General features: G+C 45.3%; 1 protein-coding gene across 1 annotated transcript; it reads left to right on the forward strand.

Moving 5' to 3' along the window:
• The first annotated feature begins 210 nt into the window (after positions 1-210).
• On the forward strand, positions 211-5948 carry YJU2B (YJU2 splicing factor homolog B). The gene is made up of 9 exons (XM_075855490.1): positions 211-374; positions 814-867; positions 1037-1119; positions 2481-2536; positions 3449-3509; positions 3743-3885; positions 3977-4149; positions 4518-4656; positions 5475-5948. Exons 1-9 carry the CDS (start codon positions 372-374, stop codon positions 5849-5851), a joined length of 1089 nt encoding a protein of 362 aa, XP_075711605.1. The 5' UTR covers positions 211-371; the 3' UTR covers positions 5852-5948.
• Positions 5949-19446: the final 13498 nt, after the last annotated feature.

Here is a 19446-nt window from a genome sequence, read left to right on the forward strand (position 1 = left end):
TAAAATATTCAACATTATTATTAATAATAAAATAAGAGTTCATTCTAATCTAGACCATAACGGTTGAACATGAAATAGTTTTGTCCCCGAAGAGACACCGTTAAGTCACATGACCATCCAGGAACTAACCCTTGGTACCACGTGGTACAGTACGTGTCTCTACTTCCAATGTTACGTTCCAGTTCGGCGGCCATTTTGTCGTAGACCTGGCTGTTGACAGAACTATTCATTATCTCGCATCGTAAATGCGCAAGTGAGGACAAAGATGGTGTAACGTTTTTCCCCATTCGCATCACAACCATAACACAGGCTTGGAAAAGAAGAGCTCGCAACACAGGAGGGGACACGTCCGGGGCTGACGCTGTGTGAAGATGGTGAGTGTGATAATAACTGAGACCTCTGCTTGTTCTAGCTATGAAGGAACTACAAGTCCCAGCTGCCAGGGCATGATGTCATCTGTAGCTCTATGATAACTGCTCTGCTAAAGGTTGCTGGGACTTGTAGTTCCACTAGAGTCAGGTGTTGCAGAGTATTGTAGTCCCTCAATAGAAGAGCATGGATTATTGGGGCTTGCAGTTCCACAGTTGCTGGGAGTTGTAGTTGTCTTCTGGCAGAGCTGTAGGACGACCTCGGTTTACCGACACTTGTAATCCAAGCATATTTAGACTTACACTTTACAACAGGTTGCTGGGACTTGTAGTTCTTCAGAGGACAGTTAAACGATAGCAAATGACAGGTTGATTGGAATTGGGAGCAGATGGAGTGTTATTTGTTGTCACATAATAATATAAATGTTCTCTTGTTTTACTGTAGGGTGAACGAAAAGGAACCAACAAGTATTATCCACCAGACTTTGACCCTGCCAAGGTGAGTGCAGCTGCGATGTACCAACGTGGGCGCCTGGGCACGGCGTGCTGTCCATAACCTCTTACATATCTATACAGCGCAGCTCGTGTCACTTTACAGACTATGTAATAATGGCTTCTTAATGTAGTGTTACTGCGCCACTTACACGGGTTATTCTTCTCTTCCGCAGCATGGCTCCCTCAACCGCTACAAGAACAGTCACCCTCTGCGGGAGCGGGCACGAAAGCTGTCCCAGGGCATCCTCATCATCAGGTAAGAGGTAACGAGCCATGGGCTGCCTGGCAACCAACCAAAACACCCGCCTAATCCCCCACCCCCAAAACTGGAACATAATAATCTGTAATAACTTTACAATCTTGTATAATGACATCATGTGACTGCGGCAGCTGCTGGTCGGGGGGACGTTTTGTGTTACCGCCACTTTTGCTTTATACAGGGCGACTGTTGGCTGTGAAGAGGTGATTCCGGCCGCTGCTTGTTATACTGAGGTCTTCTGAATTGAAATGAGAACATTTCCGACTCTTAGCAACCCGACCGATCCGGAGAATGAAGGGGCCGCAGCCCTGATTTAGCTCTGTGCCTCCTTCATGGCTGGTGGCCTTTAAGGCGGAGGTGACTTGTCCTCAGCCGGCGACAGTCACATTTTGTTGCCATGGTCGCAGGGTCGTCCGTGACCTTTTCCCCCCATAGAGAAACGCTGAAGACGTGAAGTGCTTGTAGGTTTACCGCAGATGACCTTGTGTAGCCTAATGGGAGCCCACCACCCAACATCTGGTGTTTTGCAAAAAAAACAAAAAACACAACCTCCCCAGGTTCTCTTCTGGGAGACTTTATTCTAATCCAGCTCCCCTCCCCCACATACCACTCTCAGCCAATCAGGTCTCCCGTACAGATGTATGGATCATTATGACCCTGTTTGGCTTTGAGGCTTCGCTGTAAGATGGGAGCTACGTTTCGGCATATGGGACATACTTCATGTCCGCTGTTCATCAGTACTTAGTGGATACGACCCCCAATTCTTATAGAGACCTAATGAGATACCCTGATGGGAAAACCCCTTGAATCGCAGTTGGGGTCCATCGCACTGGACCCTCTTTTAGGCAGAGGGGAGAAATGCTGAAAACAGTGTCAGGGTCATGTCAGATCCTGCATTGCCATCTTGTCACTATAGTAAGCGACGGCATATTGCTAGGGTTTCTGATCACTATAATAAAGGTGCTGCAGCGGCCCCCTTAAGGCCTGTGAAGGTACTGCAGCTCTGTTCACTTGAACGTGACTGTCGTTGTTCTATGCACAGGGTCAGGAGCAGCGATATGTAGGGAAGATGCTGATGAGCTGCGGCCCCTTAGTGGGGATCCTGCCAGTCAGACCCTATTGATCTGCAAGACCCTGATCAGACCATCTGATCAGACCCTATTGATCGGCTTCTCCTTGTAAAATGCCATCACTTAATATGGTGGGAAATCCCTTTTTATGTGTTCCAAATGGTATAAAGGGATCATTCTGGTTGTATGTACACCTCATATTATTATTACGCTGCTATGTATGGAGTCCTTCTTCTTACAAGGCTCCTGGTGTGACAGATTCATCAGCTTCTCTCATCTGCTCCACAGGTTCGAGATGCCGTATAACATCTGGTGCGACGGCTGCAAGAATCACATAGGAATGGGTATGGTCATTGTTCACACCTTGTTTTTAGAGTACAATTCGCGTATACACTGAACGTATATCCCCAACGTATGCGGCGGTATAATATACAACCGCACACATCGCCCATTGACTAAAACTATGCTACACTTTTCAATACAGTCAAAAAATAATTGGATATAATTGTCAGCCCGTTCTTCCCTGTGGACACGTGGCCTCATAATGACCTATAGGATAATAATCTTTGTTTATATAGCGACCTCCGGCTCTCCAGCTCTTATGAAACTACAATTCCCGCATGCCCTGACAGCCTTTGGCTTAAATAATATAGAATTTGGCTGTCATGAAATGTTGGGAGTTGTAGTTTCACCACAGATGGAGTGCCGAAGGTTGCGGACACCTGATGTATGGAGTACTTCAAAATCAGGGCATACTTGAGGTCGCCGACATAACAGGTTATTTTTGCTTTTAGTAAATAAAGGATATTTTTTTTTTTGTATGTTGAAAAGTTATACAATTTTGTAATAGACCTTGTATCAATTTCTCACGGTTTTCAAGATCTCTGCTTGTTGTCATTGAATGGGAGCCGTAATTGTTCCCAGAGGATGAAAATATGTCCTGGTCATGTGATGGACACACAGGTGCACGGCTCGTTGCAAGAGAAAACTCTTAACTGTACTGTAACGAACCCTGCACCTGTGTGTCCATCCCATGACCAGGAATAAGAATACCCCTTATGATTCTATTCCTGAACATCCACCCAGTATATATCCCATCCATAGAGAACAGTCTTACAAGGATCCCGTAAACCTTCCCCATACGGCCAACTATCCTGGTAACTAGGACACTTCTATAATCCTGAAGAACCCCTTTAATTTTCTTTCTCCTCATCCGGGTAACCAGTCGTGACTCGCTCTGTTCCTGTGTATTTCAGGTGTCCGTTATAACGCAGAGAAGAAGAAGGTCGGCAATTATTACACAACGCCTATTTACAGGTAATAAGCTCATTATACACCTGTAGCAGACCCTGAAGAATCGTTCACTAAGAGACCCTGATCTGGACAGACAACCCCCCAGCCCTGAGATACTACTTCTATTATTAGGGAAGTGTCTTTGGAGCGGCTCAATCACAGGATGTAGGCTGTCCTGTTACAGTAGTCAATAGTCTGCGCTCTATAGACACAATATAAGGGGTCACTCCAACAATCTCGCCTTCGTGCACTCCTAGGTTCAGGATGAAGTGTCACTTATGTGTGAATTACATTGAGATGCAGACAGACCCTGCGTCATGTGACTACGTGATTGTGAGCGGAGCGCAGAGGAAGGAGGAACGCTGGGACATGGCGGAGAATGAGCAAGTACTTACAACAGGTCAGCGCCTAGGTTCTGCCCATTGCAGGGTCATAATGAGCGGAGGGCACCAGCAGATGTTGGGGTGAATTCATTGTCTTGTCATCCCCAGAACATGAAGAAAAGCAGAAACTGGAAACGGATTCTATGTATCGGCTCGAGCACGGAGTCGCGGATAAAGAAAAGCTACAGAAGGCGGCGCCATCACTGTCCGAGCTACAGGAGGCTCAGAGTGCATGGAGGGATGACTTTGCCCTTAACAGCCTCCTGCGTGGCAAGTTTAGGGTGAGCTACGGGTCGTTGTGTATTGATAGGGCACTAAGGGGTTACTGGTCACACTGGAAGCCTTCTCATAGTCATATGTTCCAAAGGAGCACCTTTGCCCTTCGGTTGGCGAGCGAAGAAGTGGTTGGAGTCTACTTCTTTCTTCAATGGATTGTGTTACTATGTCTGAGCCCTACAGCCACTGGTGCCAGACGTCAGGATGTGGTGTGGACCCATAATGACCGGCATCCGGGCTCGGCCTATATCAATACATTGCGTCATTCCTGTCCACGATTAGCGGTGGCACAACCACTGCGGTCCCTTCATCTGCTGACACTGGGGCTCCAGCTATGTTAATCTCACCGCTTGTTCTCATTGTCTCACCTTAGGAGGAGAAGAAGCAGATTCGGGAAGAGGAGGAACGAGATCAGGCTCTGCTCAAGAAGACATCACTGGACTTGAAGCTTCTCCCGGAGGTTGAAGAAGACAAGAAGCTCGCGACACTGCTCAAGTATCGCAGCCTGGAGTGTAAGCAAAAAAAGAGGAGACCAGGGGATCGGCGTAGGGTGGACAGAAGCCTATGGCCCAACTAGCCGAAGGGGTATCCCTGGTCAGTACTGCGGTACCCTGAGATGGAAACAAAATGACCGGCAGAGCAGAGAGTTGTCTCCTTCTCTGTAGGCCTAAATATCTATGGGGCCCCCCCAGCTCTGACACATGCCAAAAGTTGTCATCGGTGGGGTCCTTGTGCTGTGAACACCACCATTCACTAGAATGAACAGGCTGCCGTGCTATTCAGAGCTATGTGCCCCCTTTTCTTCCCACGGTTCGGTGGCATTGAGCTGAAGACCTGAGTAATCTGAGACAGACTGGTTGCTAGGGACTTGCTATTTCACTGAAATGCTTGTGGTTGTTAGGCAGTGTATCCATAGCAACCGGACTGTCAGACAAGAAGAGAACATTCAAGCAGTTGGCAGCAGTCACCCCATGGCCATCCCTATCATAGTTTAGGTGGGGAACTTCGGCTTATTCAGACATTTCTTAGTTACATCTTTTTACAGGAAAAGCTTAGTGACGTCCAATATGGCCGCCATTACAGTTTCCACATAGGTTGTCATTCCGCTTTCCCAAAAATCGGAATCGTGTCCTAGTTTTGCTTGATACATTCGCTGCTTCCATTTCACTGTATAACTAGGCAAATACGCCATTCAGGAGTTTGACAAAGCTGGTTGGTAACCCCTGCGGAAGTCATTCATGGGGCCATATTGTTTGTTTCCTAGAAAAGAAAGTGAATATAACATGGTGGTTGTCACTCCGGTCCTCATTTATTATTTATTCTATTACAGCATACGACCAGAAACAGCAGAAGAAACGCTCGGAAATCACCAACCGCTCGTGGTTCTCCCCCGCAGCTGATGGTAATCCTCCGACAACAGGAACCTCAATAAAAAAGTTAATAATCCGACCAAAACCTCCGCCAAGCCCTGGGACGTCTGCCATGGCTCTCGGTGTAGTACGACGAAAATCAAAAGAGGGAAATCAATCAGACAGTACGAAAGAGATAGCGGAGGAGGCGCCGAACTGTCACTGCAACGGGGGGCAGGTACAGACTGTCAGTAACACCACCCCTACTGCTGCTGAGGAAGGGGCACCCAAAACCCCCGTCTCTATATCCGGCCTGGTGGCCGACTACTCGGACTCCAGCTCTGAGGCGGAGGCGTAACATGCATCACTGCGCGGGGGACTTTTAATTTGTTTGCGTGTATCATAAAAATGACGGAGTTGTGTCTGTGTAAATATATATATATTATTTCATGTAATCCATAGTATTTGTCCTTTTTATTATTAATAACCCAAAAACAACCGAAAGCACCTAAAATGTGAACTGAAAGGGGCACTAAACCTGTAGTTTATCGATTGCCTGTGCTGGTTAATGTAGACTATTGTTCCCTGTTATCAGTAGACAATGGTTGGCTAGCATGAGGCTAAAGGCCCTTTTACACCGGCCGATAATCAGCCGGTGCAGCGAGCGCCGATCAATGAGACATCGTTGATCGGCGCTCGTTTGCTCCTGCCACACGGAGCTATGGATGGTGACGAGCGGCTGTTACTCTGATCACTCGTCCCCATACATTATTATCATGTCGGCAGCGCGTCTGTCTGTTTACACCGGGAGATGCGCTGCTGACAGCGATAATATTTTACTTTTTTAAAACGATATGACCAGCAGATGATCCAGCGTTTGCTCGTTCATCTGCTGATCGCTGCCCCTGTTTACACAGGTCAATTATCGGCAACGGGCGTTATGTAAACGCTCATCTGCCCGATAATCGCCCAGTGTAAAACCCCCTTTACTGTACTGTTCTTCAATGAGAACCTTTGAACACAATTTTCCAGTTTATAATATAAACAGTTTAGTCACTGTGTACATAAATACGTTACGTCTCCTGTACCGATCCGGAGTTACAGCCTGTATCATACGCCAGAGCTGCACTCACTATTCTGCTGGTGGAGTCACTCTGTACATACATTACTGATCCTGAGTTATATCCTATATTATACTCCGGAGCAGCACTCACTATTCTGCTGGTGGAGTCACTGTGTACATACATTACATTACTTATCCTGCACTGATCCTGAGTTACATCCTGTATTATACTCAGGAGCTGCACTCACTATTCTGCTGGTGGAGTCACTGTGTACATACATTACATTACTTCTCCTGTACTGATCCTGAGTTACATCCTGTATTATACTCCAGAGCTGCACTCACTATTCTGCTGGTGGAGTCAGTGTGTACATAGATTACTTATCCTGTACTGATCCTGAGTTACATCCTGTATTATACTCCAGAACTGCACTCACTATTCTGCTGGTGGAGTCACTGTGTAGATACATTACTTATCCTGTACTGATCCTGAGTTACATCCTGTATTATACTCAGGAGCTGCACTCACTATTCTGCTGGTGGAGTCACTGTGTACATACAATACATTACTTATCCTGTACTGATCCTGAGTTATATCCTGTATTATACTGAAGAGCTGCATTAACAATTTTACTGGTTGCTACTGGAAACGGTAAGCATATTTGTGGCCAGACAACTATGAGCAACTTTTCAATATGGTGGTTAGACATATTGTCCACTTTTGTATAAGGCCGTAAAATCAATTGTAATTACGGGCCCATTAGTTTCTATGGCCGACGAACACCTTCCCGTATATTTACGGGAAGGTGTCCGTGGCGTAGAAACTTGCCCAAAAAAATAGGACGTGTCCTATTTTTTTATTTTGCGGACCGTGCTCCCATATTTTTAATGGAAGCACGGCCCGTAAATATGGACGGCTATCCGTGCTCGTAATTACGGGTACGTTCGTGTGCATGGAGCCTAAAAGATCTTTTCCTGAACATGGCCGGTCTGATCTGAGCGGGCATGTCTTGTTGTTGGAGCAGGGAGTGCAGTCTGGCAGCTCCACCACCAACTTAACAGAGGTAAAACATCGGCGCTCGCGAGTAGCTAACCAAGATGGCTGCACATTCGCGACTCCTGGGCATAACCGCTATCTAAAGCTAACTTCTGAGGCGAAATATCTCTACCTACTGCCCTGATTTTTCTCCCTGAAAACCTGCTGACTCAATTGTCCATGGTCCGGAAGGAGCGCAACAGGGCGGAGGGATTTAAAACCATCGGAGTCCTCTGTCCTCACGCCAGAGAATGCTGACTCTCCCGCCATGTCAACAGTATCAGAGGACGACCTGCAGGCCCCATCTGAACTCATTGATGAATTTCACGATGAGGGTTCTCCCTTGTCACCACCTTCAGAACAACAAATTTCCACCAGGAATGCCTCCCTGCTCCGAAAATTCAAACGACTTCTTCAGCATGAGCTGCAACTCACAGCTACTAAGCTGTCCAAATACCTCACAAAAGACATACGTGAGCTAGGAGCCAGGAAAAACGCTCTAGAAACTAAAATGGACGACGCTATTGAGGTGCTGTCTGCACACGACGCAGAATTAGACTCCCTAAGAGCGGACCTGGACTCCACACTGCTACGCTTAGAGGATTCTGAAAACCGTGCATGTCGGGGTAACTTCTGGATAAGAGGCATACCCGAGTCTTGTCTTACAAGGACCTGAACTCCTCCATCACGACGCTCTTCCAAGAATTGGCGCCAAACCTTCCTATAGACAGGTTGGAGATGGTCCATAGATCTCTCGGCCCGAAAAGATCAGACAGTAAGCCATGCGACATAGTGGTTAACTCCTTCCCGCCGGATCACGTATATAAACGTCATTAAGATCGGTGGCTTACCGCCTTTTCACGTAAATGTACGTCATGGAGATGAAGCTGGCTCAGGAGCTGAGCCAGCGACATCACCGCCGGGTGACAGCTGTATGTTACAGCTGGCACCCTAAGGTATCGGCCAGGACCGGAGCTAGCCTAGACCGATTAACCCCTCACATGCTGCGTTCAATAGAGATCGCAACATGTGAGGAGTTTATAGCCACCGGCACCCATGCAACGTGATCGCTGGGTTGCCGGTGGCTGCATAGGCGATCGGAGGGCTAATGCTTACCTCCCGATCAGCCTGTAACGGAATCCTCCTATGCCCCGTCGTCGGCGGGGCCCAGGAGGCTTCCGGTAACATCGGCAAGATGGCGCCGGCTCAGCTTCCGGCTCAGAAGCTGAGCCGGCGTCATCAGCAGTGGGTGTCCGCTGTATGTTACAGCGGACACCCCGATCTATCGCCAGGAACCGGAGCTAGCTCCGATTCCTGGCATTAACCCCTTCGATGCAGCGATCCATTGTGATCGCTGCATCCTAGAGGTTTGTAGAAAATCGGCAGCCTTGCCATGCGATGGCAAGGCTGGCGACTGCTACCATGGCAACAGGAGCCCTAACAATGGACTCCTGTCTGCCATTACGTAAGCTGATTAGGCCCCGCCCAGAGGCGGAGCCTGATCGGCTTGCTGTCAGTGAACAACTGACAGTTCCAATACATTGCACTACATAGGTAGTGCAATGTATTAGAACATCAAACAAACAGTTGGACATTCAAGTCCCCTAGTGGGACTAAAGAAAAGTGTAAAAAAAGTAAAAATAAAAGTTGGAAAACATACAATAAAAGTTTCAAATAATAACACAAAACACAATCGCCCTTTTTCCCTTATCAAGTCATTTATTATTGAAAAAAATAATAAAGCCATACATATTTGGTATCGCTGCGACCGTAACGACCTGAACTATAAAAATATTATGTTATTTATCCAGCGCAGTGAACGCCGTAAAAAAACAACAACTCAAAAACACTGCCATAATTACTGTTTTTTTGGTCACTGTCTTCCAAAAATTGAAATAAAAAGTGATCAAAAAGTCGCATGTATCCAAAAATGGTACCGATAAAATCTATACCTCGTCTCGCAAAAAACAAACCCTCATACAGCTCCATCGATGAAAAAATGTAAAAGTTATGGCTCTCACAACTTGGCGAGAGAAAAAATACATTCTCTTTCCAAAAGTAATTTTATTGTGCAAAAAGTTATAAAAAAGTTCTATAAATTTGGTATCGCCGGAATCGTACTGACCCGCAGAATAAAGGTAACATGTAGTTTATAACGTACGGTGAACGGTGTATATAAAAAAAAAAAGTGGCACAAGCTGGGCACGACATATTTGACACTGAATTGGCATATCTAGGGAACATTTTAATTTGTACCTTCCGCAGCGCAATCATTTATGGAAAAGACCTGTGGGGTGAAAATGCTCACTACACCTCTTAATAAATGCCTTGAGGGGTGCAGTTTCCAAAATGGGGTCACTTCTCAGGGGTTTCTTTTATTATTTCACATCAAAGCCTCTGCAATTGTGAACCAATACTTTATAAGTCGCCAAATTAGGCCTCAATTTTACATGGTACTCTTTCACTCCTGAGCCCTGTCGAATGTCCAGGCAAAAGATTAGGGCCACATGTAGGGTGATTCTAAAACAGGGAAACGCCGCATAATAATTGAGAGCTGTCTTGTTATGGTGGCACAAGCCGGGCACCACATATTGGCGTATCTAAGGAAAAATTCCCATTTTCATTCTCCCACATCGTGTGCACACGAATTTCTGCAAAACACCTGTGGGGTTAACATGCTCACTACACCCCTAGGTGAATACCTTGAGGGTGTTGTTTCCAAAATGGGGTCACTTCTGGGGGGGATCCACTGTTTTGGTCCCACAGGGACTTTGCAAATGCAACATAGCGACCAGAAACCAAATGCAGCAAAATCTGTACACCAAAAGCAAATGGCGCTCCTTCCCTTCTGAGCCCTGCCGTGTGCCCAAACAGCATTTTACGACCACGTGTGGGGTATTGCCGTACTCCAGAGAAGTTGCTTTACAAGCGTTGGGGTTCTTTTTTTCCTTTATTTGTTGAGAAAATTAAAAATTTGGAGCTAAAGCTACGTCTTATTGAAGAAAAAGGATTTTTTTTATTTTCACTGCCCAATTCTAATAAAATCTATGAAACACCTGTGGGGGCAAAATGCTCACTACACCCCTAGATGGATTCCTCAAGGGGTGTAGTTTTCTCAATGGAGTCACTTTTTTGGCGTTTTCACTGTTTTGGTACCTCAGGGGCTTTGCAAATGCGACATGGCCTGCGCAAACCATTCCTGCTAAATTTGAGCTCCAAAAGCCAAATGGCGCTCTTTCCCTTCTAAGCTCTGCCGTGTGTCCAAACATCCGTTTATAACCACATGTGGGGTATTGTTTTACTCGGGAGAAATTGCTTTACAAATGTTGTGGTGCTTTTTCTCCTTTAGTCCTCGTGGAAATTAGAAAAAATTAGCTAAACCTACATAATCTTTGAAAGAATGACGATTTTTATTTTCACGGCCTACTTCCAATAATTTCTGCAAAAAACCTGCGGGGTAAAAATGCTCACTATACCCCTAGATAATTTCCTCAAGGGGTGTAGTTTCCCAAATGGGGTCACTTTTGGTGGATTTCCACTGTTTTGGCACCGAAAGAGCCCTTGAAACCTGACATGGTGCCTAAAATATTTTCTAATAAAAAGGAGGCCCAAAATCCACTGGGTGCTCCTTTGCTTCTGAGGCCGGTGCTTCAGTCCATTACCACACTAGGGCCACATGTGGGATATTTCTAAAAACTGCAGAATCTGGGCAATAAATATTGAGTTGCGTTTCTCTGGTAAAAACTTCTGTGTTACAAAAAAAATAGAATAAAAATGAATTTCTGCAAAAAAAAATGAAATTTGAAAATTTCACCTCTACGTTGCTTTAATTCCTGTGAAACGTTTAAAGGGTTAAGAAACTTTCTAAATGCTGTTTTGAATACTTTGAGGGGTGAAGATTTTAAAATGGGGTGACTTTTTGGCGGTTTCTAACATATAAGGCCCTAAAAGCCGCTTCACAACTGAACTGGCCCCTGTAAAAATAGCCTTTTGAAATTTTCTTGAAAATGTGAGAAATTGCTGCTAAAGTTCTAAGCCTTGTGACGTCCTAGAAAAATAAAAGGATGTTCAAAAAACGATGCCAATCTAAAGTAGACATATGGGGGATGTTAATTAGCAACAATTTTGTGTGGTATAACTGCCTGTCTTACAAGCAGATACATTTACATTTAGAAAAATGCTAATTTTTGCAATTTTTCACCAAATTTTGGTGTTTTTCACTGGTAAATATTGAATTTATCGACCACATTTTTCCACTATCATAAAGTCCAATGTGTCACGAGAAAACAATCTCAGAATCGCTTTGATAGGTAAAAGCGTTCCGGAGTTATTACCACATAAAGTGAAATATGTCAGATTTGAAAAAATGGGTCTGGTCCTGAAGGCCAAAATGAGCTTGGTCCTGAAGGGGTTAAATTGACCTATTATGCCACCAAGGAAACCCTGATGCAAAAGGCCAGGGCATCATCTATCCTGATATTTTCAGGGCCACAAATACCAAATATTCGCTGACCTGTCACCCATCACTATTCAGAAGAGACACGGCATGAAACCTCTCCTCACCGTCCTTCAACAGCACCAAATCCTATACCGTTGGAGGCAGCCGTGTAAGATTCCGTTCTCTTTGGCCAATAAAGCCTACTCGTCTTGCATGGCTGATGACCTGAAGCCCCTCTTGATCACCCTAAAACTCCTACCTGTGCCTGCAGATCGCTCAAGCCAACAGTCCCAGTCCTCTCCAGATTGCTCCTGACTTCGCCTCATCTGGGACAAGGTTCTTCCCCGCAAATCGTTACAAACCGCCGCACAATCAAGCACCGTGACCAGATCCCAAGACGACCCTACTTGATGGAGAAGTACTTTTATCTTTTTCGTTGCACACCTTTTCATTATTATCTGACAGACTTTCCCTCAACCAAGTCAGACCCAAGTACGTCCGTTGTTTACACTGATCTCTGGACCTCTGGGCGCTCTCCCCAGAACTCCTGCCCCTCTACCCTGATTTAGGGGACCCACATGCCCCTTTAAGCTCTACTATATTCCGAGACCCTGAAATCCCCTGTTTCTATACTACCTGGACTGATTGGTAAAGAATGCATAGCCCATTTCAGACCACATTTTGACGGTCCCTATACAGTAAGGGAAGACCCTCATACAATATGAGGGACACCAGACCCAACAATGCAGATGAGCTGAAGGCCGCTATCAAAGCAACCTGGGCTTCCATAACACCTCAGCAGTGCCACAGGCTGATCGCCTCCATGCCACGCCGCAGTAATTCATGCAGAGTCAGAGCCCCGAGCAAGTATTGAGTGCATATACTGTACATACTTTTCAGTAGGACAACATTTCGGTATTAACCCCTTTTAAGACGCAGCCTGTTTTGGTCTTGTGGCACAGCCGATTTTTTCAAATCTGACGTGTCACTTTATGTGGTAATAACTTGGGAATACTTTTACTTATCCAAGTAATTCTGAGACTGTTTTCTCGTGACATATTGTACTTTATGATAGTGGAAAAATTTGGTCGATAAATTCAATATTTATTAGTGAAAAACACCAACATTTTGAGAAAATTTGCAAAAATGTGCATTTTTCTAAATTTAAATGTATCTGCTTGTAAAACAGGCAGTTATACCACACAAAATAGTTACTAGTTCACATCCCCCATATGTCTACTTTATGTTTGCATTGTTTTTTTGAACATCCTTATATTTTTCTAGGACGTTACGAGGCTTAGAACTTTAGCAGCAATTTCTCATATTTTCAAGAAAATTTCAAAAGGCTATTTTTACAGGGACCAGTTCAGTTGTGAAGTTGCTTTGAGGGCCTTATATATTAGAAACCCCCAATAAATCACCCCATTTTAAAAACTGCACCCCTCAAAGCATTCAAAACAGCATTCAGAAAGTTTCTTAACCCTTTAGGCATTTCACAGGAAATAAAGCAAAGTAAAGGGGAAATTCACAAATTTCATTTTTTTTTTCCGAAATTAATTTGTAATAAAAAAAATTCTGTAACACAGAAGGTTTTACCAGAGAAACGCAACTCAATATTTATTGCCCAGGTTCTGCATTCTTTAGATATATCCCACATGTGGCCCTAGTGCGGTAATGGATCGAAACACCGGCCTCAGAATCAAAAGAGCACCTAGAGGATTTTGGGGCCCCCTATTTTTTAGATTATATTTTAGGCACCATGTCAGGTTTGAAGAGGTCTTGTGGTGCTAAAACAGTGGAAACCCCCCAAAAGTGATCCCATTTTGGAAACTACACCCCTCAAGGAATTTATCTAGGGGTATGGTTAGCATTTTGACCCTACGGGTATTTTGCTGTATTTATTGGAGTTAGTCTGTGACTTTTATGAAAAAACATAGAAATTTGTAATATTTACAAGGACTAAAGAAGAAAATGCACCACAACATTTGTAAAGCATCTTCTCCGAATTACGGAAATAACCCGTATGTGGTAATAAACTAATGTTTGGACCCACAGTAGGGCTCAGAAGGAAGTAGTGCCATTTGGATTTTGGAGCGCAGATTTTGCTGGATTGGTTTTCGGTGCCATGTCGCGTTTGCAACAGCACCCAGGGCAAAGATTCAGTTTGGTGCCCCCCCCCCCCCTAACCTCTTTCCCAACATCTCCTTCCCCCTCGCCATGTTTGTTTTCTCTACCAATCAATGACGTGTCATTTCTTTTCCACATTTGTTTTTATGTAACTTGAGCATAAAAACATTTGTACAATTTACAAGCAATATAGTTCTATACACAACACCAGAACCAAGCTCAGTACATAAATACAGCACCAGCACAAATTCAGCTCAATTTAGTGCAACCCCTGCTGTATAGGTTTGCACTAATTTGTTTCCAGATCCCAGCATGGCCCGAACAAAGGTAAGGATATGCTGGAAGATGCCGTTTTACAAAAAAAACAAAACATATAATCATACCACCCATCATCTCGCTGCAGATCATACAGTGACTACATTACTGATTAGAGGCAGAATAAACATTTACATTAAGTGACTCACCGGTGACGTCTCAGATTCTAGTTCTTTTTCTCCATCCAGTCCAGACCTCTATGATTACTTCTCCCGGCCACAGCTTATTTCTGCAGTTTGCCGCTCACATGTCTTCAGCTTCTCACTTTTACAACATTTCTACACCTATAAACAAAAGATAAAGTTCTGATTATACCACACACTACGCCCCTAAATATAATAGCGCCATACACCTCACCTCTAATTATAATAGCACCATACACTGTGTACCACACACACACACCGTGCCCCCTGTAGATAGTGCCTGCCATAGAGCCCCCTGTAGATAGTGCCCCCCATATAGCCCACCCCTGTATATAGCCCCCCTGTAGATATAGCCCATCCCTGTATATAGTGCTCCACAGATAGCCCACCCCTATATATAGCCCCCCTGTAGATAGAGCCCACCCATAGATAAAGCCCCCCCCTGTAGATAAAGCCCCCCCCTGTAGATAAAGCCACACACTTTTTTATTACGATAAAATAAGAAACTATTCAAACTCACCTTAATCCCGTTCCCACGCCGTCCGGCAGCAATGGAGACCTGCTCTCTTCTGCGCAGGTCTCCTGGGGTTGATCGCTTTCATTGTCATTCAGCGCCTTACAATGATGCAAGCGGCGCAAAGTATCGCGCCACTTCACCTGTAGAAAGGCGCTGAATGGCTGGGCACGGAACATACCCGGCCATTCATTGCTTCTAATTGTACCTGTGTCCTATAGACGCAGGTACAATTATAGTGCAGGAGTGGGTGGCGATGGCGCCCCCCTCTAAGTTGCGCCCAGGGCACATGCCCCGCCTGCCACTCCTAGCTACACCCCTGCCCTGGAGGGACCAAAACAGTGAAAATGCCCAAAAAGTGACCCATTTGAGAAACTACACCCCACACGGAATTTTTCTAGGAGTATAGTGAGCATTTATACCACACAGGTTTTTTTGCAGAATTTAGTGGAATTAGGCCGTGAAAATGAATCTCAACATTTTTGTCCACTAAAATGTTGCATTTTTTAATTTTCACAAGGAATAAAAGAGAAAAAGCCACCCTAAATTTGTAAAGCAATCTCTCCCGAGTACGAGAATACCCCATATGTGGTCATTTTTTTATAGAAATTAATTAACCTTTGCAGGACTGATCCTTTTTTGCTTTTCTATTTTAGTTTTTCACTCCCTGTCTTCCAAATGCCATAAGATTTTTATTTTTCCCATCAATAGAGTGGTGTGAGGGCTTATTTTTTGCGGGAGGAGTTGTAGTTTTTATTGACAGCATTTAAAATACCATAAAATGTACTGGGAAACCGAAAAGAAAATTCTTTGCGGGGTGAAATTGGGAAAAACTGAGATTCCTCCATTGTTTTTTGGGTTTAGTTTTTACCGCTTTCACCATGCGGTAAAAACGACAACAACTTTATTCTGTGGGTCAATACAATTACGGCACTCTTGTTTCAGAGGAATTCCAAAGGGAAAGCAGTGTCGTGTGGATTCTTCTCCAAACTCTTCTCTTCTGCTGAGCGCAACTACTCCATTGGGAACCGAGAATTACTCGCTGTCAAGTTAGCGTTGGAAGAGTGGAGACACCTGCTGGAGGGGGCTGCTCATCCTATCATCATCTTTACGGATCATAAAAATCTCACATATTTGCAGTCTGCACAGCGACTAAATCCTCTTCAAGCCAGATGGTCACTGTTCTTCGCAAGATTTCAATTCCTTCTTCACTTCCGTCCTGCGGACAAAAACATTAAGGCTGATGCCCTGTCCCGGTCATTTGAGGCAGACAACTCTGAAGAAAGTCCTCAACCCATAATTGACTGTTCCAGGATTATTGCTGTAAACCCTCTACAGATCAAGGAAGAATACTTAGTTTGTCCAGCTGACAGGAAAATAATTCTACGCTGGGGACATAATTCCAAACTGGCTGGGAACTCTAGTGTCCACAAGAATCAGGACTTTATTACTTGTCACTACTGGTGGCCCACACTGCCTATGGATGTTTTGGACTAGGTTTCCTCCTGTAATCTACCCATTCCAAACCCGCTGGTCTGCTCCAACCTCTGCCAGTGCCTGATGCCCCCTGGCAGCATTTTACTATGGACTTTATTACAGACCTTCCTCCTTCTGCTGGATGTACTACTGTCTGGGAAGTGGTGGACTGTTTCTCCAAAATGACATTTCGTTCCTTTAACCGGTCTTCCCTCAGCTCCTTGTCTGGCAAATCTGTTCATTCAGCACATTTTTCGATTAAACGGACTACCCCTCCTTATTGTGTCTGACCGGGGTGTACAGTTCACGTTCAAAGTCTGGAGATCCCTGTGTAAGCTGCTAGATGTGAAGCTGGATTTTTCTTCTGCCTCAAACCCCAGTCTAATGGTCAAGTGGAAAGGACCAATCAAATATTAGAAAATTATCTTCGTCATTTTATTTTAGTCCAACAGGACCACTGGGTACAGTTTTTGTCTTGGGCGGAATTCTCCTATAATAACCATACAAGTGAGTCTACTGTTTCTTCTCCATTCCTCATCGTGTACAGTCAGCATCCACGATTTCCTCTGCCTGTGCCCGCTATGACTCAAGTACCAGCAGCCAATTCTTCTTTTGGGTCTTTCCTTCACATCTGGCAGTAAACCAAGTCTGCGATTCTTCAGGCAGTTGATAGCATGAAAAGGTATGCCGATAGAAAAAGAAAAATTCCTCCTCGGTTTTCCCCCGGAGTCCAGGTCTGGCTGTCTTCTAAAAACAGTAGTCTCAAGATCCCTACTTACAAATTCGCTCCCAAGTTCCTTGGCCCCTTCAAGGTCTTGCAACAAATAAACCCTGTGTCCTATAAGCTTCGGCTGCCTCCTACTCTCAGGATTCCCAATTCGTTCCATGTGTCCCTCGTAAAGCCTGTGGTCCTGAACCGCTACAGTAAATCTCCTGGTCCTGCAAGTTGCTCCTAGCGGTTCTTCTGACGTGTTTGAGGTAAAGGAGATCCTGCACTACAAGAGGGTAGGAGGAAAGACTTTCTATCTGGTGGACTGGAAATGGTTTGGAGGAGAGTTCTTGGGAGCCAGAAGAGCAAATTAGTGCCCCAACTCTTATTAAAAAGTTCCTCCTACATTCTGGACCTAAGAAGAGGGGCCGTAAGGGGGGGGTACTGTTGTGCCCGCGGTGGCTGACCGCCGGCACGTTATACTCATCGGCAGACGCGACCGCAGGACACAGAACTTGTCCGCGTCTCCCTCCTCCTTGTTCTTGTTTCCTCTAGTGTGCTCGTCCCTGGCCTTAAAGGGCCAGGGCGCACACATGTAAAATGTTCCCTACCCAATCCCAACGCACCCTGCACTATAAAAAGGACTCTGCTCTCTTCCTACTTGCCCGAGAGTTGTTGTGTCTGCCCATGTTCGTTATTGCAAATGGTCATTTAGTTGTATCTGTACCAAGTGTCTGCCACGCCAATTGTCTGCCACACCAAGTGTCTGCCACGCCAAGTGTCTGCCACGCCAAGTGTCTGCCACGCCAAGTGTCTGCCACGCCTAGTGTCTGCCACGCCTAGTGTCTGCCACGCCTAGTGTCTGCCACGCCTAGTGTCTGCCACGCCTAGTGTCTGCCATGCCTAGTGTCTGCCAAATCTTCTATCCAGGTATTCTTGTTCTTAAGACTACTATTGACTGTTGATTGGCCAGTTGCTACTCCGCTACGGCGGGACGGCCTAGTGGGTCCATAAAACCCCATAGCCGTGAAAATAGAAATGCTAAGTTTGAGAAACTTTGTTGCCCCTGGACCAATTACGCTTACCCTCACCTACCCACCACCCTAATAACTGAATTGTAATCTTTTCTTAGCTCTCAGACTGACCCACACACCTACCATTACCCTCACTCCCCCCCTCCGTTTGGTGTCTTTTTGCTAACACCATGTTTTGACCGAGACTTTGTTGTATCATACAATGCTTGTTTCTTCTTGTTATAATTTATTAATCGAATTCTAGGCGGTAACACCGATCTTGGCTGCTAAAACCACTTAGATGCCGCTGTCAATAGTGACCACGGCATTTAAAGGGCTTTTCCACTTTCTGACAACCTATCCACCGGATAGGTCATCAGTATATGGTCGGTGCGTGTCCGACACCCGGACCCCGCACTGATCCGCCACTCCGGCTGCCAACGTGCACCAGATGTTTGAAACGGTATGCAGTAGTTGGTGCCGGAAGCAGATGGCTCCGGACATTGCATAGCGGCCGTTTGGCCGAACTGCAGCTCTGCTCCTATTCCCTTCAATACAGTACTGCAGCTAGGCCGCTATTCTTTGACCAAAGCCATCTGGTTCCAGCAATATCGTCCAGTGCCCGGAGGCAGCCAGAGTGCCGGATCGGTGCGGGTTCCAGGTGTTAGACACACACCGATAATATATTGATGACCTATCCGGTGGATAGGTCATCAGCTGTCAGAACGTGGAAAACCCCTTTAAGCCGTTAGAAAGAGGAGGGGTGCCCCCTCCGTCATCCCATCGGCCCCCAGGTCAGCCATCATTGTGTTCTTATTCAGTCCTGACAGTGGCAATGCTTAACAGGAGTCGGTAAAAAGTACAATAGACCGCAATACATAAGTACGGCAGTGTATTGTACCAGCGATCAAACGTTGGCATGTTCAGGTTCCTGAGGGGAAGTAAAAAAAATATTTCTAAATAAAACATTTTCCCCCTAAACTGATGTAAAAAAAACAACAACATAATTGGTATCGCCCGGTCCATAAAAGTCTGAACTACTACAATATAACTTGTATCTCGCCCGTGAAGTAAACACCGTAAAAAAACGGAATATAATATGATCAAAAATCTTATGTA

This window comes from Rhinoderma darwinii, chromosome 3 (genome assembly GCF_050947455.1).
Source record: "Rhinoderma darwinii isolate aRhiDar2 chromosome 3, aRhiDar2.hap1, whole genome shotgun sequence".
Classification (NCBI taxonomy): Eukaryota; Metazoa; Chordata; class Amphibia; order Anura; family Rhinodermatidae; genus Rhinoderma; species Rhinoderma darwinii.